This window comes from Engystomops pustulosus, chromosome 2 (genome assembly GCF_040894005.1).
Source record: "Engystomops pustulosus chromosome 2, aEngPut4.maternal, whole genome shotgun sequence".
NCBI classification, from domain to species: Eukaryota; Metazoa; Chordata; class Amphibia; order Anura; family Leptodactylidae; genus Engystomops; species Engystomops pustulosus.
This window is the reverse complement of record NC_092412.1, coordinates 199,040,221-199,061,258: the sequence shown is the minus strand read 5'-3', so window position 1 is coordinate 199,061,258 and position 21,038 is coordinate 199,040,221. Positions and strand designations below refer to the sequence as shown.

Below are 21,038 nucleotides of genomic sequence, written 5' to 3'. Positions count from 1 at the left end.
TACAGGTGATGAACTGCCCAATCAGGAAGTGGACTTCTTTACGATTTCTCCCAGCCATGGTTTATCTCTGTAAATTCACAGTCAAATGTCTTCCGCTCCATCGAGCACAATTCCACACTACCCCCTTAAAAAACCACAGTCACTAACAGTATAATATATACTCTACTGAGCACGACTAAGCACACTATTCCCCACATAAAACATCCTTTATATAGTCCCCTGAATAAATTATAGTATCTACAGCACCCATAATTCATTATATATACCACACCCCCTGAACTACAGCACCCTGTTAATTTAAATACATACCTAATTTATATAGAGTTCCCCTAATTTATTATGAGAGCCTTTATATACATACTCCCAAATTAAATTGTACACGGTACTCTGTAGGCAGCACACAGCCTCCCCCAGTATACACAGCCTAGCGAGTAATACCCAGCCTCCCCCGGGATACACAGCCTCCCCCAGTGTACACAACCTCCCCCAGTATACAGAGTCTCCCACATTATATACAGCATCATCCATTATACACAGCCTCCCTAAGTATACAGAGTGTGTACACAGGCACACTGTGCTGCACCACTCCGCCTCTCAATTACAACGGTGCCTTAAAGACGCCAATGTAATTGATTTTTCAGCTAATACTTTAAACTTCTTGGTTTTTCAAAATGGCTTCTGTTTTGTTCTCTTGGTCCAAGATGGCCGCCGTAGAGGAATATATCCTTAACAGAATGGTGTGTATATATTGTATGTGTGTATATGTTGTATGTCTGTGTATGGCATGGTATTGTATATATGTGGTATATTTCCTGTATGTGTGTATATGTGATGTGTATATACTCCATATGTTTGTGCATATGTGATGTGCTGTATGTCTGTGTATATGCTGCATGGGTTTATATGGTACTGTATTTATGTGTGTATGTTTATGCTGTATGTGTGTATATGGTGTTTATATGCTTTATGTGTATCTATTTAAGTATATCAATGGGGGTCATTTACTAAGGGCCCGATTCGCGTTTTCCCGACGTGTTACCCGAATATTTCCGATTTGCGCCGATTGTACCTGAATTGCCCAGGGATTGTGGCGCACGCGATCGGATTGTGGCGCATCGGCGCCGGCATGCGCGCGACGGAAATCGGGGGGCGTGGCCGAACGAAAACCCGACGTATTCGGAAAAACCGGCGCATTTAAAAAACGAAAAAGTGTCGCTTGGGGAGCGCTTACCTTCACCTGGTCCGAGGTGGTGCATTCCGGCGCAATGAGATGACTTTCAGCGCAGCAGCGCCACCTGGTGGACGGCGGAAGAACTACATTCATAAATCCCGGCCGGACCCGAATCCAGAGCAGAGAACGCGCCGCTGGATCGCGACTGGACCGGGTAAGTAAATGTGCCCCAACGTGTGTATATACGAGTGTATATATGTGGGATTGTAACTCACACGTGCAAGTATGTATATCTTTTAAAAGGGGAAAGGTAGTTCAGTAGTCTGCTACTAATTACGCTCATGAGACAGAAAACGATTTGAAATAATGCAGTATCAGCACAGGTCTGCAGAATATGTAGGTGATTTATTAACAAACTTAATTATATATAAATCACACTGTGCAGAGGAACTAATACATTTAACTATGGGTTATCATTTTCCCCCAAAAAAAATTCAAAATGAAGAATAATAAGTGTGTGTAGAAGCCAATTATTATATCGTTATCCATCTATATTGTTTTCAATAAGAGTAAATTGTTGTCTCTCTTTTTGTCTTTCTACCAAGTAAGGCGCTGTGCTAAGCTGAACGCTCCCGAGAATGGATACATCAAGTGCTCTGGAGCTGGAGATAACTATGGCGCAACCTGTGACTATTTTTGCATGGGAGGCTATGAATTGCAGGGAAGCCCAGCTCGTGTATGCCAGTTCAATTCAGAGTGGTCAGGCGCAGAGCCCACGTGTGCCTGTAAGTATTCCCTTAAATATAAAAAATTAATAAAAATGTTCTGGGATTTGGTGCTTTTTCATTTGGAGTTATTTATATGCAAAACATTTGTATTTATTCCAAAGTTCACATGAAGGTTTTTGTACAGTTTAAGAGAATAGTTTATTTTGTAAGTAAGGAGCTGTCATTGTGGCGTCACTCAGTTTTCAGGTGATCCAGAATCAGTTACCATGCATCTTTCAGACACCCCATTTTGTTTGGGTGAATATGGGACAGTCTTTTGATGCTTTTTATGATTTCTCTGAAGGTTGTTTTCCCATTAAGTCCTTTTTCTGTGTTTCACAGATAATAGTCCTCGTTCTAGGCAGGGAACATATAGCACTTTATTTATTTGTAGTTGCATTGTATTCATTTTACTGCCTGGATACTTCCTTTTTAGTTGAGTCAAATTTGGTGAAGAAACTCTTATCACTTGTCATATGGCTTGTTGCTCCAGAGTCCATGCACCAGCCGTGCAACACTGCTTGTCACTTTAAAGCTGCATTCCAATTATCTGTACATGGATCAGAGATTGTGGCTTTAACCTTTTGTTTTTGCAGTGCTCTCATGTCTGATGTAGACTAGCTGGTCATCTTCTATTATTAAACCTATAGTACAATCATGGCGAACCTTTTAGCGGCCGAGTGCCCAAAAAGACACCCAAACCCCCCCTTATTTATCGCGAGGTGCCAACCAAAAATTAAAGCAGTAACTTACTGCTCCCTGCAATCATATCGGCCTCCTGAGGACAGTAGAAAGATGGAAAATTTAGCGGCCGAGTGCCCAAAAAGACACCCAAACCCCCCCCTTATTTATCGCGAGGTGCCAACCAAAAATTAAAGCAGTAACTTACTGCTCCCTGCAATCATATCGGCCTCCTGAGGACAGTAGAAAGATGGAAAATTTGCATCATTTTAGCTTCTTTCCATTGTCCCTCTGTAGACCTGTAGGGGCCCGCAGGAGGTCCCCCAAAGACAATTCGGCCCTGTCTAGTCATTCTCCCTTTTCCTACAGTCCCAAGAAGCAAAGTAAGTATGAAAATATGACTGAAAGCACCATCTTTTAAGTTGCTTGGAACTGCAGGAAGGTTCTTTGAGTCCTGTCTGGTGTGGTGGGGCGATGGCCCGGGTGCCCACAGAAAGGGCTCTGAGTGCCACCTTTGGCACCCGTGCCATAGGTTTGCCACCACTGCTAGTAGCTCTTACTTCTTGTCCCATTCCTGGTAGTTGACTTCTGGTCTCTCTGTGGTAATAACCGACAGGTCGTTCCTGGACAGTAACATCTCCATCTTAAACTTCCCTAGCTGATAATTGTTATTGTTCAGCTTGGTCAATGTCAGTTTCGGCCCTGAGCTTCCGGCCATCTTTTCTCCTGTATGTATGGACTGTGTCTTTTACTTAACCAAAAACACAACAGATAGAAGCTTGTCATCATAGATGCTATGAAAGGTGTGCACTTTGTTGTAACAAATCTGGTGCTGTATTATTTTTGATGAAATGCAGAATATCCTTTTAAAAGTGAGACCAGCCAGTGTTTCATTACCCCTTGGAAGAAGGCTGGAGTAGCTGCTAGGTGAGTCGGGGCAGGCACTGCACAGGTAGTTTATCTCATACACCGATCTGACATGCTTGTTAGGATAACCCTGTATAATTGTACAAACTTATGCCAACATTTTATATTTACAAAGTGCTGTACTGTATTATATTTTTATCATGACTTTTTTGCATTAATAAAGATTATACATTTTTTACTATACATTTTTTGCTGACAAGCTCTTGTGTTTTTGGTTTGGTGATTTGTAAGGAAGCGGGGTTGCTGCATATATATAGACATTTGCCATCCTTGTTCATTATGGTTGTGTCTTTTGCTTGTGTAAAGGAGATGCTGGAAGGTTCCTGGTGTCAGTCTGGTCACCAGCCTTTTCTGTCTGCCTGGGCCCATAACCTGTAGCAGCGTTTCTATCTTCTACAGCACATAGACATTTTGGGAGAACAAACTGGGTTACTTTATTCAGGAACAAGCAGCAACCATCAGTAACCCCTTCATCATCATCAAGATGGTGAACAGCAGAGATAACCTAAACATCAACACCAGAGTGTATACAGAATATATACTTAATGAACTGCACACACAGTGCAAGCACAAACAGTACATGGCTCCTCCAGCATTCATCTGCAGCTGGTGCTATACATTTTTACCTGCTGAATTCTTTAATTCTCAGTGCTGCACATCATAGGAAGTGCGTTATATATACCGACTGGCTCTAGATGTAATCTAATTGATATTACATCCACTGCTCCGCTCTGTAACGTGCTATTAATCACACTGAAGGACTGAAAGACGACACAGGCTGTCTTCTTCTTCTCCTCGTTTTATCTTCCCTGTTCTCTCTCTCCACATATTCTTTTGACAGAAGAAAAAAAAATTAAATAAGTGGAATTGCCACACTAAATAGAACTTTCTTTTTTAACATGATCAATGAGGCAAATCTAATGCTAAATAGAGATGAGCGTACATACTCGTCCGAGCTTGATGCTCGTTCGAGCATTAGCGTACTCGAAACTGCTCGTTGCTCGGACGAATACTTCGCCCGCTCGAGAAAATGGCATCTCCCGCCGTTTTGCTTTTTGGCGTCCAGAAACAGAGCCACTCACAAGCCAGGAGACTCTGCACTCCACCCAGCATGACGTGGTACCCTTACACGTCGATAGCAGTGGTTGGCTGGCCAGATCAGGTGACCCTGGGATAGACTAGCCGCTGCCCGCGCTGCTCGGATCATTCTGTGTCTGGATGCCGCTAGGGAGAGAGCTGCTGCTGGTCAGGGAAAGCGTTAGGGTGTTCTATTAGAATAGTGTTAGGCAGGAGTGATTCTAAAAGAACCCAACAGCCCTTCTTAGGGCTACAATAACGTTATACTTTTTTTTTTTTATTTGCTTGTGGCTGGGCTATCTGGCACTAGTAGTGCAGCTAGTACCATATTGTGAGGAATTTGCTGGGGGACTTGCTACCGTTGTGTTTAGCTCTTAGTGACACACATATCCACCTCAAACACCAAAGTGGGACAATTTATTAGGGGTTTGAGTAGAATTAGGCAGAGTCTGCTGATTTTTTTTTTTTTAGCTGTATTTCATTTTATAGCTCAAACTCCTCTTGCAAAGCAGTGTGCTCTCATTGTAGGCTAGAAAATAGCCATAGGAGAACCCCAACGGCTTACTTAGGCCTACAATAGCGTTATATTTTCCTTTTTTTTGTTTGCTTGTGGCTGGGCTTGCTGGCACTAGTAGTGCAGCTAGTACCATACTGTGAGGAATTTGCTGGGAGACCTGCGACCGTTGTGTTTAGCTCTTAGTGACACGCATATCCACCTCCAACACCGAAGTGGGACAATTTATTAGGGGTTTGAGTAGAATTAGGCAGAGTCTGCTGATTTATTTTTTTTTTAGCTGTATTTCATTTTATAGCTCAAACTCCTCTTGCAAAGCACAAAATCCAGTTGTGTGCTGTCAGTGTAGGTTAGAAACTAGCCATAGCAATAGGATAGCATCGTTTTGTTAAAAAAAATAAAAAACTAAAAAAAAATAAACACAAAAAAATTTTTTTTTCAAGTTTACACTTTAATTTGGAAAATGTTTAACCCGAGGGCTAGGGGTAGAGGACGAGGGCGTGGACGTGGGCGTCCAACTACTGCAGGGGTCAGAGGCCGTGGTCCTGGGCGGGGTGAGACACCACCTGCTGATGGGGGAGCAGGGGAACGCCGCAGAGGTACACTCCCTAGGTTCATCATGTCTCAAGTTACTGGGACTCGTGGTAGAGCACTGTTGAGGCCAGAACAGTGCGAAGAGGTGATGTCGTGGATTGCGGACAATGCTTCTAGCCATTTGTCCACCAGTCAGTCTTCCACGCAGTCCACCCATGTCACTGAAATCGGCACTCCTCCGGCTCCTCCACCTCAGCCTCCTTCCCCCCAGTCTGCCCCCTCCCACCAAAATTTGGCATTTGAACCGGCATACTCTGAGGAACTGTTTTCTGGACCCTTCCCACAGTCACAAACCACTTGTCCTGCTGCTGAGCTATTTTCCGATGATCAGGTTTTCCACCAGTCGCAGTCTGTGGGTGATGATGACATTATTCACGTAGTGGAAGAAGTGTGTAAAGAGGTGTCGGACGATGAGGAGACACAGTTGTCAGACAGTGGTGAAGTTGTTGTCAGGGCAGGAAGTCCGAGGGGGGAGCAGACTGAGGGATCGGAGGATGATGAGGTGACAGACCCAAGCTGGGTTGATAGGCCGGGTGAACACAGTGCTTCTGAGACGGAGGCGAGTCCTATAGCAGAACAGGTTGGAAGAGGCAGTGGTGGGGCCAGACGGAGAGGCAGGGCCAGAGCTGGTGCATCAGCGCCAAATGTTGCCCGTAGTCAAGCTCCCGTGGCGAGGGCTAGATTTTCAGAAGTCTGGAGGTTCTTTAAAGAAACACCGGATGACCGACGGACTATGGTGTGCAACCTTTGCCAAACCAGGATCAGCAGGGGTTCCACCACTACTAGCTTAACTACCACCAGTATGCGCAGGAATCTGAATGCTAAACACCCCACTCAATAGTCAGACCCCTGCCCAGGACCCCGGCCCAAACACCTCCCGTGCGAAAACCCCATCTTCGCCTCCACGATCCTCCACAGCATCCACCAGCGTTCAGCTCTCCATACCCCAGACGCTGGAGCGCAAAAGGAGGTATAGCGCAACCCACCCACATGCCCAAGCCCTCAACGTCCACATCTCCAAGTTGCTTAGCCTGGAGATGCTGCCCTATAGGCTGGTAGAGACCGAGGCCTTTCGAAACCTCATGGCGGCGGCCGCCCCTCGGTATTCGGTCCCCAGCCGCCACTACTTTTCCCGATGTGCCGTCCCAGCCCTGCCCAAGCACGTGTCAGAGAACATCCTCCGTGCCCTGACCAACGCCGTTTCTGACAAGGTCCACCTGACCACGGACACGTGGATGAGTGCTGCCGGGCAGGGCCACTATATATCGCTGACGGCACATTGGGTTAACTTGGTGGAGGCTGGGACCGAGTCTGACCCTGGGGCTGGTCATATACTGCCGACGCCGAGGATTGCGGGGCCTACCTCGGTCCAGGTCTCAAAGGCCTTCTATGCCTCCTCCTCCTCCCACCCCTCCTCCACCTCCTCCGCCATCCGTGGGCATGGCGCCATCAGTCGGTAGCTCTAGGCACAGCAGCAGTGCCATCGCTAAGCGACAGCAGGCGGTGCTCAAACTGCTGAGCCTAGGCGATAAAAGGCATACCGCCCAAGAGTTATTACAGGGCATCACGGCGCAGACTGATCTGTGGCTGGCACCGCTGAACCTGAAGCCAGGCATGGTTATGTGTGACAACGGCCGTAACCTGGTGGCAGCTCTGCAACTCGGCAGACTGACACATGTGCCATGCCTGGCCCATGTGTTAAATAGTTCATAGTTCAGCATTTCCTCAAGACATACCCCAATCTGTCTGATTTGCTCACGAAGGTGCGCCGCATCTGTGCGCATTTCAGGAAGTCCAGCACAGATGCTGCCACTCTCAGGGCAGCGCAGCGCCGCCTCCAACTGCCCGCTCACCGACTGTTGTGCGACGTGCCCACGAGGTGGAATTCAACACTGACCATGTTATCCAGAGTTTACCAGCAGCGCAGAGCGATTGTAGACTGCCAGATGTCAACTTCCACCAGAACTGGTAGTCAGGTCAGTCAGCTTCCTCAAGTCTACAATGAGGAGTGGACGTGGATGTCTGATATCTGTCAGGTGCTGAGTAACTTTGAGGAGTCAACACAGATGGTCAGTGGTGATGCCGCCATCATCAGCCTCACCATCCCGCTGCTTGGCCTGTTGAAAAACTCTCTGGTCAGCATGAAGTCGGAAGCTTTGCGCTCGTCACAAGAGACGGGGGAAGAAGATTCCCTTGTTGATAGCCAAAGCACCCTTAGGTCTGTTTCTCAGCGCATATCGGAGGAGGTGGAGGAGGATGAGGAGGAAGAGGAGGAGAATGTTGGCGAGACAGAAGAGGGGACCATTGTTCAGTCCTTCACTGTTCAGCGTGTATGGGCAGAAGAAGAGGAGTTGGAGGAGTTGGAGGAGGAGGAAATGGACAGTCAGGCCAGTGAGGGGAGTGAATTCTTGCGCGTTGGGACTCTGGCGCATATGGCAGATTTCATGCTAAGCTGCCTATCCCGTGACCCTCGCGTTCAAAGAATTTATTCCAGCACCGATTACTGGGTATTCACTCTCCTGGACCCACGGTACAAGCAAAATCTTTCCACTCTCATCCCTGGAGAGGAAAGGAGTGTGAGAATGCATGAATACCAGCAGGCCCTGGTGCACAAGCTGAAACAGTATTTCCCTTCTGACAGCGCTAGCGGCAGAGGGCGTACTTCTGTGGGACAAGTAGTGAGGGAGAGTAGGCGACCAGGCAGCTTGTCCAGCACTGGCAGGGGTACGCTTTACAAGGCCTTTGCCAGTTTTATGTCACCCCAGCAAGACACTGTCACCTGTCCCCAGTCTCGGCAGAGTAGGGCTGATCTTTACAGAAAGATGGTGAGGGAGTACGTAGCTGACCATACCATCGTCCTAAATGATCACACAGCTCCCTACAACTACTGGGTTTCAAAGCTGGACATGTGGCACGAACTGGCGCTGTACGCCTTGGAGGTTCTTGCCTGCCCTGCCGCTAGCGTGTTGTCCGAGCGGGTTTTCAGTGCAGCTGGTGGCATCATCACCGATAAGCGTACACGCCTGTCGACTGACAGCGCTGACAGGCTGACGCTTATCAAGATGAATAAAGCCTGGATTTCTCCGCATTTCCATTCTCCACCAGGTGAAAGAAGCTGAACCTGAATAATGTATGCACTCCTCCTCCTCATTGTCCTCCTTCTCCTCCTCTTTGTACACTAAAGCAGAGGAAACTGGCTATTTTTTTGCCAGGGCCAACTGGCTCTGGCTATAGTACTCTATGTATTTAATTTTTCTGGAGGGCCAACTACCCTGTCCTCTGTTTTAAACAATTTTTGGGAGTGCCACATACAGTGTAATTTTTCTGGAGGACCAGCTACCTGCTCCTCTGGTTTGAAAACTTTTTTGGACTGCCACATACAGGCACTCAATTTATTTAATCTTTTTGGAGGACCAGCTATCAGCTCCTCTGGTTTGAAAACTTTTTTGGACTGCCACATACAGGCACTCAATCTATGTAATTTTTCTGGAGGACCAGCTACCTGCTCCTCTGGTTTGAAAACTTTTTTGGACTGCCACATACAGGCACTCAATCTATGTAATTTTTCTGGAGGACCAGCTACCTGCTCCTCTGGTTTGAAAACTTTTTTGGACTGCCACATACAGGCACTATCCAAATTACATTGTCTCCATAGCAGCATCCACACGTCGTCTTTTTAGCTGCCTTAACACGTTGTCTCCATTGCTACCTCCACACGTCATCGCCATAGCTGCCTCCAAAAGTAGTCCATATAGCTGCCTCCATACATGGTCCCCTTATCAAACGAGCTGTGTCAGGCAGAATTTTGGGTTGTTTTCATGGCTTCCACATCAAACTTGTTAACTTTGTCGCCACCCTGCTGTGTAATCCACAAAATATACTGGCAAACTTTTATCATTTACCAATATTATTTCAGCGCTTCTTGCGCATCTGTTTACATTCCCCTCACCCGCCATATCCTAAACTTATAAGAACGCTACTACACTTGATCTTATACAAAAGGTTCTTAAAAGTGCTGTTTGGGGAGTAGCCTAGAGACAGGGGCTTGGATTGGCGAAACTTCGCCTGGCAGCGGAGCGCCAGCTCCATCCCAAGATCCAACTAACATAGTTTTAACTGCAGCACCTTTAATCTACTACTAGTTCACTGCCTCCATACATGGTCCCCTTATCAAACGAGCTGTGTCAGGCAGAATTTTGGGTTGTTTTCATGGCTTCCTCATCAAACTTGTTAACTTTGTAGCCACCCTGCTGTGTAATCCACAAAATATACTGGCAAACTTTTATCATTTACCGATATTATTTGAGCGCTTCTTGCTCACCTCCTTTGGTTCCTCTCTGCCACCCATTGGTTTTAAGCCTGAGTCCATTTGGGGTATGTTGCCAAGACACTCTCTAGCCTGCCGCTGCTGCCGCTGCCTCTGCATGCCGTCCCCTATAGTGTCAGGGTCAATTATTGGATGTTTTAGATGCTATCTAGCCTCTTTCGGTCACTCTGTCATTGCCATGCTGTTGCCCATAGTTTTGGCATAATGGTGCGATTAAGCAGCCTCAGAGGCATCCATGCATGCTGCCCCTGCTGTTTCCTGTCCATTTCCGTGGTGTTTCCATCCTTTTCTGAGGTTCCCAGGTGCTTGGCCAAGCTTCCCTGTGCAGATCCTTGGTCCCCTTGAAAAATGCTCGAGTCTCCCATTGACTTCAATGGGGCTCGTTATTCGAGACGAGCACTCGAGCATCGGGAAAAGTTTGTCTCGAATAACGAGTACTCGAGCATTTTAGTGCTCGCTCATCTCTAATGCTAAACAATATGAATTTATACTAGACTGTGTAAAATAAACCACAATCTAGTACAGTGATTAATGCAGAATATGTATTGGGTGCATCTCTAGACTGTTCAGCACAAGTTTTGTTGGGTCTTTATATAGAATTTTGCCACTGGCGTATAGGTATGGATTAAATCAGCCTGTCCCTTTTTTGGAAAGTCATACCCTTTTCGAATAACTAGGCAAAAATAAAAAGCACAAAATGAATATGTTGCACAGGATGTAGGCCACATGTGTGATTCAAATTAGGCTATCATTTTGATTCATTGACTGCTTGATGATGTGGGATAACATAGATTGTCCTAATTTGTGGCCCGTTGCTGCATTTGGACGATTTATATCATCCTCTGGATTACACTAGCATGCGATCCCGAGAATTGTTGAGGTACAAGAAATTATCTGTAAATCTTATAAACCTTTTTGTTTGTGGAACAGGTGAGAGGTGGCAGACTCCCTTTAAACTTTTTTGTATAAAAGATATTTGATGTATAAGACCCCTTGCACATGAATATATGCACTGCTCACCCCTCCCCTCTCCATAGAGAAACCTAGTATGTCGGAATATAGGATATGTCCTATATTTCTCCATGCATGGTCAAAGTTCATGGCTCACCGCCTATGGGGACTGATATCTGGCCACAAATGGTGTGGCTGGATATATTGGTCCCCATTACATTTGCGTGCATGGGGCCTAAAATTGGATCGCTGAAATAGGGTCCTTAGCTGTATTTGTAACAACCATGCCAATGCAGTGTGTTGCGAATTTGAACTCCTAATAGATGTAATGTGTCTCATAGAGATTGATCACCTCTTTGAGTCAACTGGTGTCTATAAATGGTAATGCAGTTGGTTAATATCTGCCTGAGAAGGAAAGTTGTTTAATATTGACCAATCAAATGTCACATTAATAACCTATGTTACAATGGTGCTGGTTGGATAACCTGGGGTGACCAATCCCATGGGAAGTTTCTAAAAACCCTTGGGGTGGAAAGTAATGGTCTCTTTTTGTGAGTACTGAGGAACAGCACACATCTCCGACCAGACCAGGCCTGTTACTGCAGGACCCTGAGATATATTGGGGCCTGCCTCTAAAACCCTCTGCTGAAGCAGCCACTCATCTCCAGCCTGAAGCCACCAATACCAGGCTGTGAGCAACCTTTGCCCAACACCATCCAACCAGCAACCCTGAACCAACCTTGAATCTGCTGCTTAAATCTGCGAATATCAAGGGCACCCCCTTTACCATTCATGCAAAAGAGACTACACCTACATCGGGAGTTCCCCAAGGAGAATTATCACCCATCCGCAGCATCTCCCTCTTTTCTTGCAAATCTATATGCTGGATACCTACTCGGTATGGATGAAGCCTGTTCCTCCGGTAGCCAGTGTCCGCAAACCCGCTGAGCGCTAGGCTGTGCTCAGCCAGCCACTCAGCTGCCCCCAAGCCCATAAAGGTTACACCCCGGTGGAAGATGTTGCACATTCACATATTGTATCTTAAAAAGACAAATAGACTGTGAATGGCATATCAGTAAGCAGGCTTGATCATTGCTCCATTCAAAGTTTTCGGCAAGTACAGGAAGCATGTTGGTGGGTGTAACAGCGACAGTCTGTGGGGGGTTCGAAGTCACTGGAGTTAGCAGGCAATAGTGCTGCTGTTCTGCTGACAGACAATGACTCCTGAGTCCTAGGGCAGGCACAAGTATTACTTCCTTTTATTAATGCGGCCTGTCTGTCTTATACTAATAGGCCCTGGCCAGACGGAGACCTCAAGTACAGTCCTCTGGTACCAAAAGAGAGATGCCTGAGTGTCAAAGTTTGTGAGTGTGTGCTTTGAATCTACTTTTGATTTTGTGCATTTCTTCTCTCACTACGATCCTGATCATCTGTGTACGACCATGGATATGCAGCCTGCCTCAACCTCCTGCTTGTTTTCTGATTCAGCTACTTTTCTGCCTTCCCTGATTGTAGACTGTTCCTAACTATTTGTTTGCCTGATCCCTCAGTGTCATGCACCAGCATCTCTCCATAGCTGGATCACCGTAGGAGGTAGCGTCCTTACGTTCTTTCTGCAGCAAAGTCTTAATCCCTGTATAGGGTTGAAAGGGTCAATACTCAAGGTCCATGGGCAATTCCCTTGGTGTGTGGCCCAAAACCGGTTGGATACTACAGACAGTCCACAACCCGCTGGACATTACAGTGAGAATACCAGCTTTGCCTCTCTCTCATTGATCAAATAATTTAAACCTATCCTTTGGATGGATAATAAATGTAGATTGTGAGAATCTGATCATTAGTCTCTCAGTATTAGGTTATGGGTCGACTGGTCACTTAGTAACTGGGTGATAGAGTGGTTTGGAAAAGCCCCTAAAACTGTGGTTATTTAATATGCCTGTACATCCAGGGCTGCTTTAGGTCTGAGGGAGAAAGTACACTTATCTGTCTTCATCTAATTACTCCTTTCCTGTGATGATAGAATAAAACATGATACATACAATAGTGTGTAATATATTGTAATATATGTCATGTTCACCTTGTTAGAGGAACTGTGCAATATTTCACCACATTATATTAATTGTTGCTACTGGTAGGAGAATCCATGCCTTATCCCCTAGTGGCTGATAAGATTAAGTGTAGAGATGGAACTAGTGAAGCGATACAATGTACTATGTCCACACTATTTTATTCCAAATGTATTGAAATCAGAAGGATTATGTTCATTAAGACACAAAATATTCATATTAACAAGAAATGGTCTCATATTATTAACAATCTATGTTTTTCATGAGTTTTATAAATAATTATATATGCAGTGCTTACATACTTGTAAGGAAATGCAAGTATTTCAATATTGTTTTTGTGTGTTTTATGCAGTTATGAATATTAATGTTGGGTTAAAAAATGCAGTTGAATTTTTGGACCAGTTTTATGAAAAAAGAAGAATATTAGTAATATCGACACCTACTGCGGCTGATTTTTACTACAGGTTACAAGTGGGAACACTACAGGTATGGAAACAAAATGCAGTTTTATGTGTTTTTGTAAATGGATTCTAATATCCAATTATAATCTCATTAATAATTTAATGTACATCCATCATTGGAATATCAAGTTCTGAAACAGCATGTCCTAACCTTATATTTAACTATTTACTACTAAGATACATCGGACACCAGAGTGATTTGCAGTCACCCTTTGCATCTCATACATTTAACACTTTAACTTTTCTACGCCTGCTTTATCGTAGCTTTATATTAAATCATAACTAAACCTTTGAATCAATTTTGTTTTTATTTCTGAAATGAATCATGGGTATCAATAGCTAACTTATTCATATACTTCATTAAGATAAGCAGCTTCTCTGTGCTTTTCTTTCTTCTTCTTAATCCTGTAGTGAGCAGTGAAGCCCCATACATAGCATAGAGATAAGGCCAAATATTAACTCTTTACATACATATTTCCTTTGATAATTAAGCACTTTAAGGAGATTCGTCTATCCAGGTCTGCAAGAGTTAAAAAGCATATGGACCAAAGCAATAAAGGCAGGGGGAAAAAGAAAGACACAATTCTTTAATAAAGTATATTACAAAGTTTACAATTATCATGTGCTATCACTGAATCATAAAATGTTGTTAAAAGTTTTGTTGCACTTTAAGATAATTAAAGAGAACCCGTCATGCAAAACAACCCCCCTAATCTAAATATATTTTCATAAACTGCCATTAGAGAGCATTACCTCTATCCCTACATTGTCCCTCTACATGCCTGTAAACCTAAGCAATGAGGTCCTAAAGCTGTATGCAAATGACCTGTGAAATGTCCAATGAAGCATTAGCATATTCAAGCTGTCCACTCTATTCATGAGTGGGAGGTACAGCCACACCCCCAGTGCATGACTGACAGTCTGTGTAATGATGTGAGGCTGTATAATGATGTGCTTCCTGGTGCTGGTGGCCACGCCCCCTGCACCCTGTGTGTGTATAGGAGAGATACAACAGCTCCAGGGTGCAGCCATGTCAGGTACTTGTGTAGCTGATGTCTGTGTCTCACACTTGTGTATTAGGAGGATGCAGCATGTCAGCAGATGCAGCACACACACAAGCCATGCTTTACTATACATTACACACAGACATGAGCAGGGGGAGGAGAGGGGAGGGGTAACAGGTGTGACATCACTGCCTCTGACCATGTGACCAGCCTCATTTACATAATACAGAATACATGATTTTATAATTATTAATGTATGGAATAACTAGATAAAGGCTGGGATGGGATCCTTGTGAGCTGCTCCAACAGGTAGTAGTGACAGGACAAGTGACACAGACCTGATGACAGGTGTCCTTTAAAACAAACTTACTTGACCTCTATGATTTAGTTCTGTTGCTGCTTTCTCCCAAACTGTATAACAGAGGTGTTCCTGCAAATACTGTACCACTACATTTAAGTCTTTCAGCCTCGTGCAGGAAAATACTGTCCCCTTAAATAGCAATCTGCACTCTGTACATATAAAGAGAAGAGATACTATAATCTCATATTGAGCTAGCAGGCATTTATACATATATTATACTTATACACACACACTGGGGCACATTTACTTACCCGTCCTGATGCATTCCCCAAAAGTGCATTGTCCGACCGGAATGCACTCTACCGTGATTTAATACGAGTGTGGGTCCGATATCCTGCATGTGTCGCTTACTCACTCAGGTCCACCGGAGTTTACCTTCTTCTTCCTGGTGTATGTAAGTGTTTGATCTTGCAACACAATTTGAAAGTTACATCCCGCGCTCAGTCCGAATCAGACAGATTGTCTAACTGCATACCCCCCCATTTCTGCCGCATGAAAGCCAGCGCAGCTGCGCCACAATCTGATCACGTGCGCCACAATCCCCAGTTAAACACCTGTCACAGCGGAGCAAATCCCGAAAACGTCAGAAAATCTGACGAAAGATGTCTGCGGTAAATAAGCCCCACTATCTATTTATTTATACTTTATAAATATTAGGATGACTCCTACTAATAGTGGATATTTGTCTGATAAATTTTGTTAAATCAGTTATAAATTTTTATCATGAAAATGTAAGTTAAAGTGAATATACTGTATATACCCGTGTATAAGTCGAGTTTTTAAGCACAAAAAATGTGCTGAAAAATCCCACCTCGGCTCATACACGAGTGTATATAAAAAAAAAAAAACTTCCATATCCATCTTCCGATGCTCCCCGACACTGCCCATGGTTCCTCTTCTTTTCACTCGTAGCAGAGAGGCGTCCATGCACACATTGGGGCAGATTTACTTACCCGGTCCATTCGCGATGCATCGGCGCGTTCTCTGCGGTGGATTCGGGTCCGGCCGGGATTCACTAAGGTAGTTCTTCCGACGTCCACCAGGTGTTGCTGCTGCGCTGAAGAGCATCGGAACGCACTGGAGTTCACTGAGCCATCGTGGGTGAAGGTAAGCACGAGTCCAACAACACTTTTTTTTTTTTAAATGCGGCGGTTTTTCTGAATCCGTTGGGGTTTTTTTATGGCCACACCCCCTGATTTCCGTCACGTGCATGCCGGCGCCGATGCACCACAATCCGATCACGTGCGGCAAAATCCCGGGGCAATACAGGGTAACACGTCGCAAAAACGTGAATCGGGCCCTTAGTAAATGACCCCCTATGACTCCAGCAGTGGTAACACTGCCGCATAGTGTGCACTGGCGGGCAAAGCGCATGGACGTGTCTCTGTCCGCTCTGCTATGAGTGAAGAGAAGAAGGAAGAGAAGCCACGGGGAGGGTCAGGGTGCATTAGAAGGTGAATATGTAAATTTATTTTTTAATTGTAGAAAGGGAAAGAACGGTCCGGCACTCCAGTGTCAGGATAAATTTATTTATTGAAACTGGGCAATGATACAAAGCAGCAAGCAGCACACGACCAACACATTTCCTGTCAAAGCGCATTAGTCGTGTGCTGCTTGTGGTGCTTTGCATCATTGTCCTGTTTTAATGGGTATAATAAAAACATGAAGAATTTTATCCTGATGCTGGAGTGCAGCATTGTGGTAGAATTAGGGACCTTGGCTTATTTCAGTTTATTGTATTAATAAGAAATCTTTGAAAGGTAATATTTCATTTCTTTTGTCCTTTTTAATTCTAGCAAGCTCAGTGTGGCTTGGACTTAAGACATGTGACAGTCATTGAATTATTTGGTGTATATCCGACCTACATTGGAAGAATAGGACGCAGGCTGCTCCCTCCTGCATTAGGACTACAGCTGAGGTATGCAAAGAGTATTTGTAAGACCTTCAAATTGAAAATACTGAAGCTGAAAAAATATGCATGGGTTATTTTTTCTTAGGGGGGGGGGGGGGGAACAAGCAAACAAATGTATCGTTACAACATTTTATACAAGATGATCTTTCTTCCCTCCAAACACCCCTGCTCTTTGCATTTAGTAACAGTGCTAAGCCCAAGGCATTTGGAGTTTTTTAATGTTTTTTGTTGAGTATAGGTTTTTGTAGAGTACATGCTTTACACAGACATGTATAAAAGATTACTCTGATTTAGTGTTGTAGATAACAAGTCTACCCACTTTTCTTCAATGTCTATTTTAGTAGATTTTAATATATAAATTGTGGTTTTAATTCATCCCTATCAATGTCTTATTCCTCTCAGTTTGTTTCCACTTCTATATATGATTATGTGTTTTGCTGATGGTCCCAAAATATCTATTATTAAATTACTGAAAAAGCTGAGGGTCAAATTATGAGGAGTGTGTGGTTGGAAGTACCGTAAGCTCTCCGGATGGCTGTGAATTATTGATGATGTTTCAATTATTGAAATTTTAATATTTTAATAAGGCAAAGCTAAAAAATTCTGTTCACTATATGGAAAGTAAACTTACTGTTGGTGTTGCATTTCTGAGGACGTATTTTTTTACTTTTATATCAAATTTAGTAGTTGCATTTCATGGCATTTTGATGTATTTTTAAATCTCTGTATTGAGAAGGTTTATGGACTATGGACAAAGATCAAAAATGAATCTGAGCCCTTCTTAACAAATCCAACTCTATTAAGAAGTGTAGAGTCGATGAAATAATATCAGATGCATTACTTGGGGGGTAATGATGCAACAATCATGAATCTCCCCTCATGGGGCACAATGCATTGGATATACTCTAAATATGTATCCTGGAACCTTTTTCCTTTTCTCAGATTCAGATAGAATTTCTTATGTATTTCACATAGAGTAGCACCTATAACAGAATTAGACATTTGATAGCAATAATTGATGTAATATCACAATACTTTATGTATTGTGACTTTATGTTACTTTGCCATAAAAAAAAAAAAATAGTTTATTTGGAGATGGTAGCAGAATGGCTGCAAGAATTGCCCCAGTGGTAATCCCACAGCCAACTGGTTTCTGATGCATACAATCCATTTATTTTGCCGCTGCTGGGGAATGGACATTTGTGTTACAAAGGTTTATTGAGGCGATTCTGTTTTTTCTGCAATGTGTGTATGATACTGTCATAAATCCTGTACACTACACTATGCTGCTACTTCATTTTGCTGTGGATTTGCAATGCACAAACTCTATGCTAATCTAGCCTATAATTTATATGTTACATTTTTTTTAAAACCAATGAATATTATTTTACGGTATTGTAATGGTTGTGCTGGTAATGTTAATATAAAATATATCATTAGTATTTTTTCTTATACATTTCTATTAATTCAATTTACGGGTATTAATTTTATGCTTTATACAAAAAAAGGAATAAAAGGGACAATGTAATGATACATAGATAAATATCTTAAAATCTACATCTCTATATACTAGCACAGTAAAGGGAACCTGTCATCAAGAACAGGCACAATAAACCTTACTCACGCCCCCATTGTGCCTTTGTTGTAAAGTGCAGTGCAGAGGCCCCTGCCTAAAGCAAAAAATTTAGAACTTTGAAAATAAATAATTTTTTGAAATTTTTGTCAAATTTCAGTTTTTTTTTCTTAACTTAACTCAAATGATATCATCCAAATGTGTCTATTAATTTGAAGTAAAATGTGTGATGAGAAAACAATCTAAAAAAAACTCCTATAATGACACAGGACAATCCGGCTTGGTCCTAAAGCCCTAACATGGCTTAGACCAGGGGTCAGGAACCTTTTTGGCTGAGAGAGCCATGGTCGCCACATATTTTAAAATGTTATTCCGTAAGAGCCGTACAATACGCACATGCCCCCCAGTAGATAGGGTGTCACAGGTGCCCATGCGATCTACGTCTTGGATAACAGGCACAGCTGTGCCCATCTCAGCTGCGCCCCTTTCCGAGTTCACCCACCTCTCCACGTTTCTGCTCTCATCCCGGCTGGCCAGTGCACATGCCCTGGCACTCGCAGAATTAAAGGGCCTGCTCGCCACCCTACCCACTTCCCGGGTTCCTATAAAGACCGGCAGCTCCCAGCATTCCCCGCCGGATCTTAGTGCTTCATGCCTATGAGGAAGCTTTCCACAGTGTTTCCTTCCCAAGTGTTGACCTCCCGTTGTGACCCCGGAGCTGTTCCTTATTCTGGTCCTTCGCTGTCAGCCCAGACCTCTTGCTCCGTCCCCTACCTTGCATCGTTGCCACCTGCCTTGATCGTCTGCCTGTTCATGTCCACGAGACTGCCTAGTGATCCTGTACCTCATCCTTGGCTGCCACCATGGACAGGTCGCGCCTGTGGAACGACCTGGTAGTACCACGCTTCAGCAAGACCATCCTGATTTGCGGCGGGCTCTGGTGAAGACCGTGTGCCACTTGGATTCCGGTCCCAGGTATCTGCTTACATCATAGTCCACGGTGGTCCAGGGGGTTCACTACTCCAAATCCGGACACCCACCACATGCCCCCCAGTACATAGGTAGCCACAGCACATGCCCCCCAGTATATAGGCAGCCACAGCACATGCCCCCCAGTATATAGGTAGCCACAGCACATGCCTCCCTGTATGTAGGTAGCGACAGCACAGGCCCCCAGTATATAGGTAGTGACAGCACATGCCACCCAGTATATAGGTAGCCACAGCACATGCCCCCCCAGTATATAGGTAGTCACAGCACATGCTCCCTAGTATATAGGTAGCCCCAGCACATACTCCCAGTAGATAGGTACCCCCAGCATATACTCCCAGTAGATAGGTAGCCCCAGTACATACCCCCAGTAGATAGGTAGCCACTTACCAGCGCTCCCTGCAGCCAGCTCCTCATTGCTCCCATGCTCTTCTCTTTGACCCAGGCCTAGACGATGGCGGCGATGGCACCTGGGTCGTATAAAGAACGTAAGCAGCGCTAACATTGCTGCCTGTGTCCAGTGATCAGTCTAAGACACACAGAAGCCATCACCATTTATTAAAGATCTGTCTGAGAGCCAGATGCAGCCAACAAAAGAGCCATATATGGCTCCCGAGCCATAGGTTCCCTACCCCTGGCTTAGACCTTAACATTGTGTTAACCTGAGTGTTTTGTAAACGCAATGTTAGCGATTTAATCAGGCAAATATCTTCTCAGCTGTTCTGATGCGTTTGAAAATCCTCCCATTGACAGCAGGTTAATCTATAGTTCAGTGGTAAAGCTCCTGCAGAGGCTACCCTCTGAGGTGTGGAATAACCACATATGGAAAGATAATGTGATGTGCTCAATGATGTTGGTTCCTGCTCTGCTAGACTCTACTTAGAAAGGATTCCTTAACCCCATAGCGCAATAAGACGTACCTGTACGTTTTATTGCGCATGGGGTAGTATGAAGAGGGTTCACGGGCTGAGCCCTCTTCATACACGCCGGGTGCTTGCTTCACAATGAAGCAAGCACCCGTCGCTAACACCCACGATCGGTCCTTGTACTGATCGTGGGTGTTAACCCTTTCATAAGCTGCCGGCGGCATAAACGAGCCGGCGGCTCCGATCGTCGCTCCCCGTGGCGTCATCGGGGAGCGGTGATCCGTTGCCATGACAGCCTCTGATCACACAATGATCAGAGGCTATCATGTTTTAGGCCATCTATTACAATGTGCGATCTGCACATTGTAATAGATGGTGTGCAAAATCCCCATATACTGCCATACTGTAGTATGGCAGTATATGGTAGGATCAATCAGACAACCTAGGGTTAAAGTACCCTAGGGAGTCTGAAAAATAGTAAAAAATTTAAATAAAAAAAAAATTAAAAATTATATTTCCCTAGAACTGATATAAATATAAATAAACAGTAAAAATCATAAACACATTAGGTATCACTGCGTCCGAAAATGCCCGATCTATCAAAATATAAGCATGTTTTTTTACTGCATTTAACCCCGTAACGGAAAATAGTGCCCAAAGTCGCAAATGGCATTTTTTTGCCATTTTGAAAAATATAAAAAATTCAATAAAAAGTGATCAAAAGGTCGTACAATTCTAAAAATAAAAGCATTGAAAACGTCATCAAAAGTCTCAAGAAATGAGACCACCCACAGCT

General features: G+C 44.2%; 1 protein-coding gene across 2 annotated transcripts in view; it reads left to right on the top strand.

The window, feature by feature from the left end:
- SRPX (sushi repeat containing protein X-linked) overlaps positions 1–21,038 on the top strand; it is an 83,465-nt gene that overhangs the window by 58,878 nt on the left and 3,549 nt on the right. For both annotated transcript variants that reach the window (XM_072137806.1, XM_072137805.1), the window contains 3 exons: positions 1,777–1,956; positions 13,428–13,561; positions 16,698–16,819. In XM_072137806.1, the coding sequence (XP_071993907.1) occupies positions 1,777–1,956; positions 13,428–13,561; positions 16,698–16,819 (436 nt within the window). The remainder of the gene's footprint in view (positions 1–1,776; positions 1,957–13,427; positions 13,562–16,697; positions 16,820–21,038) is intronic.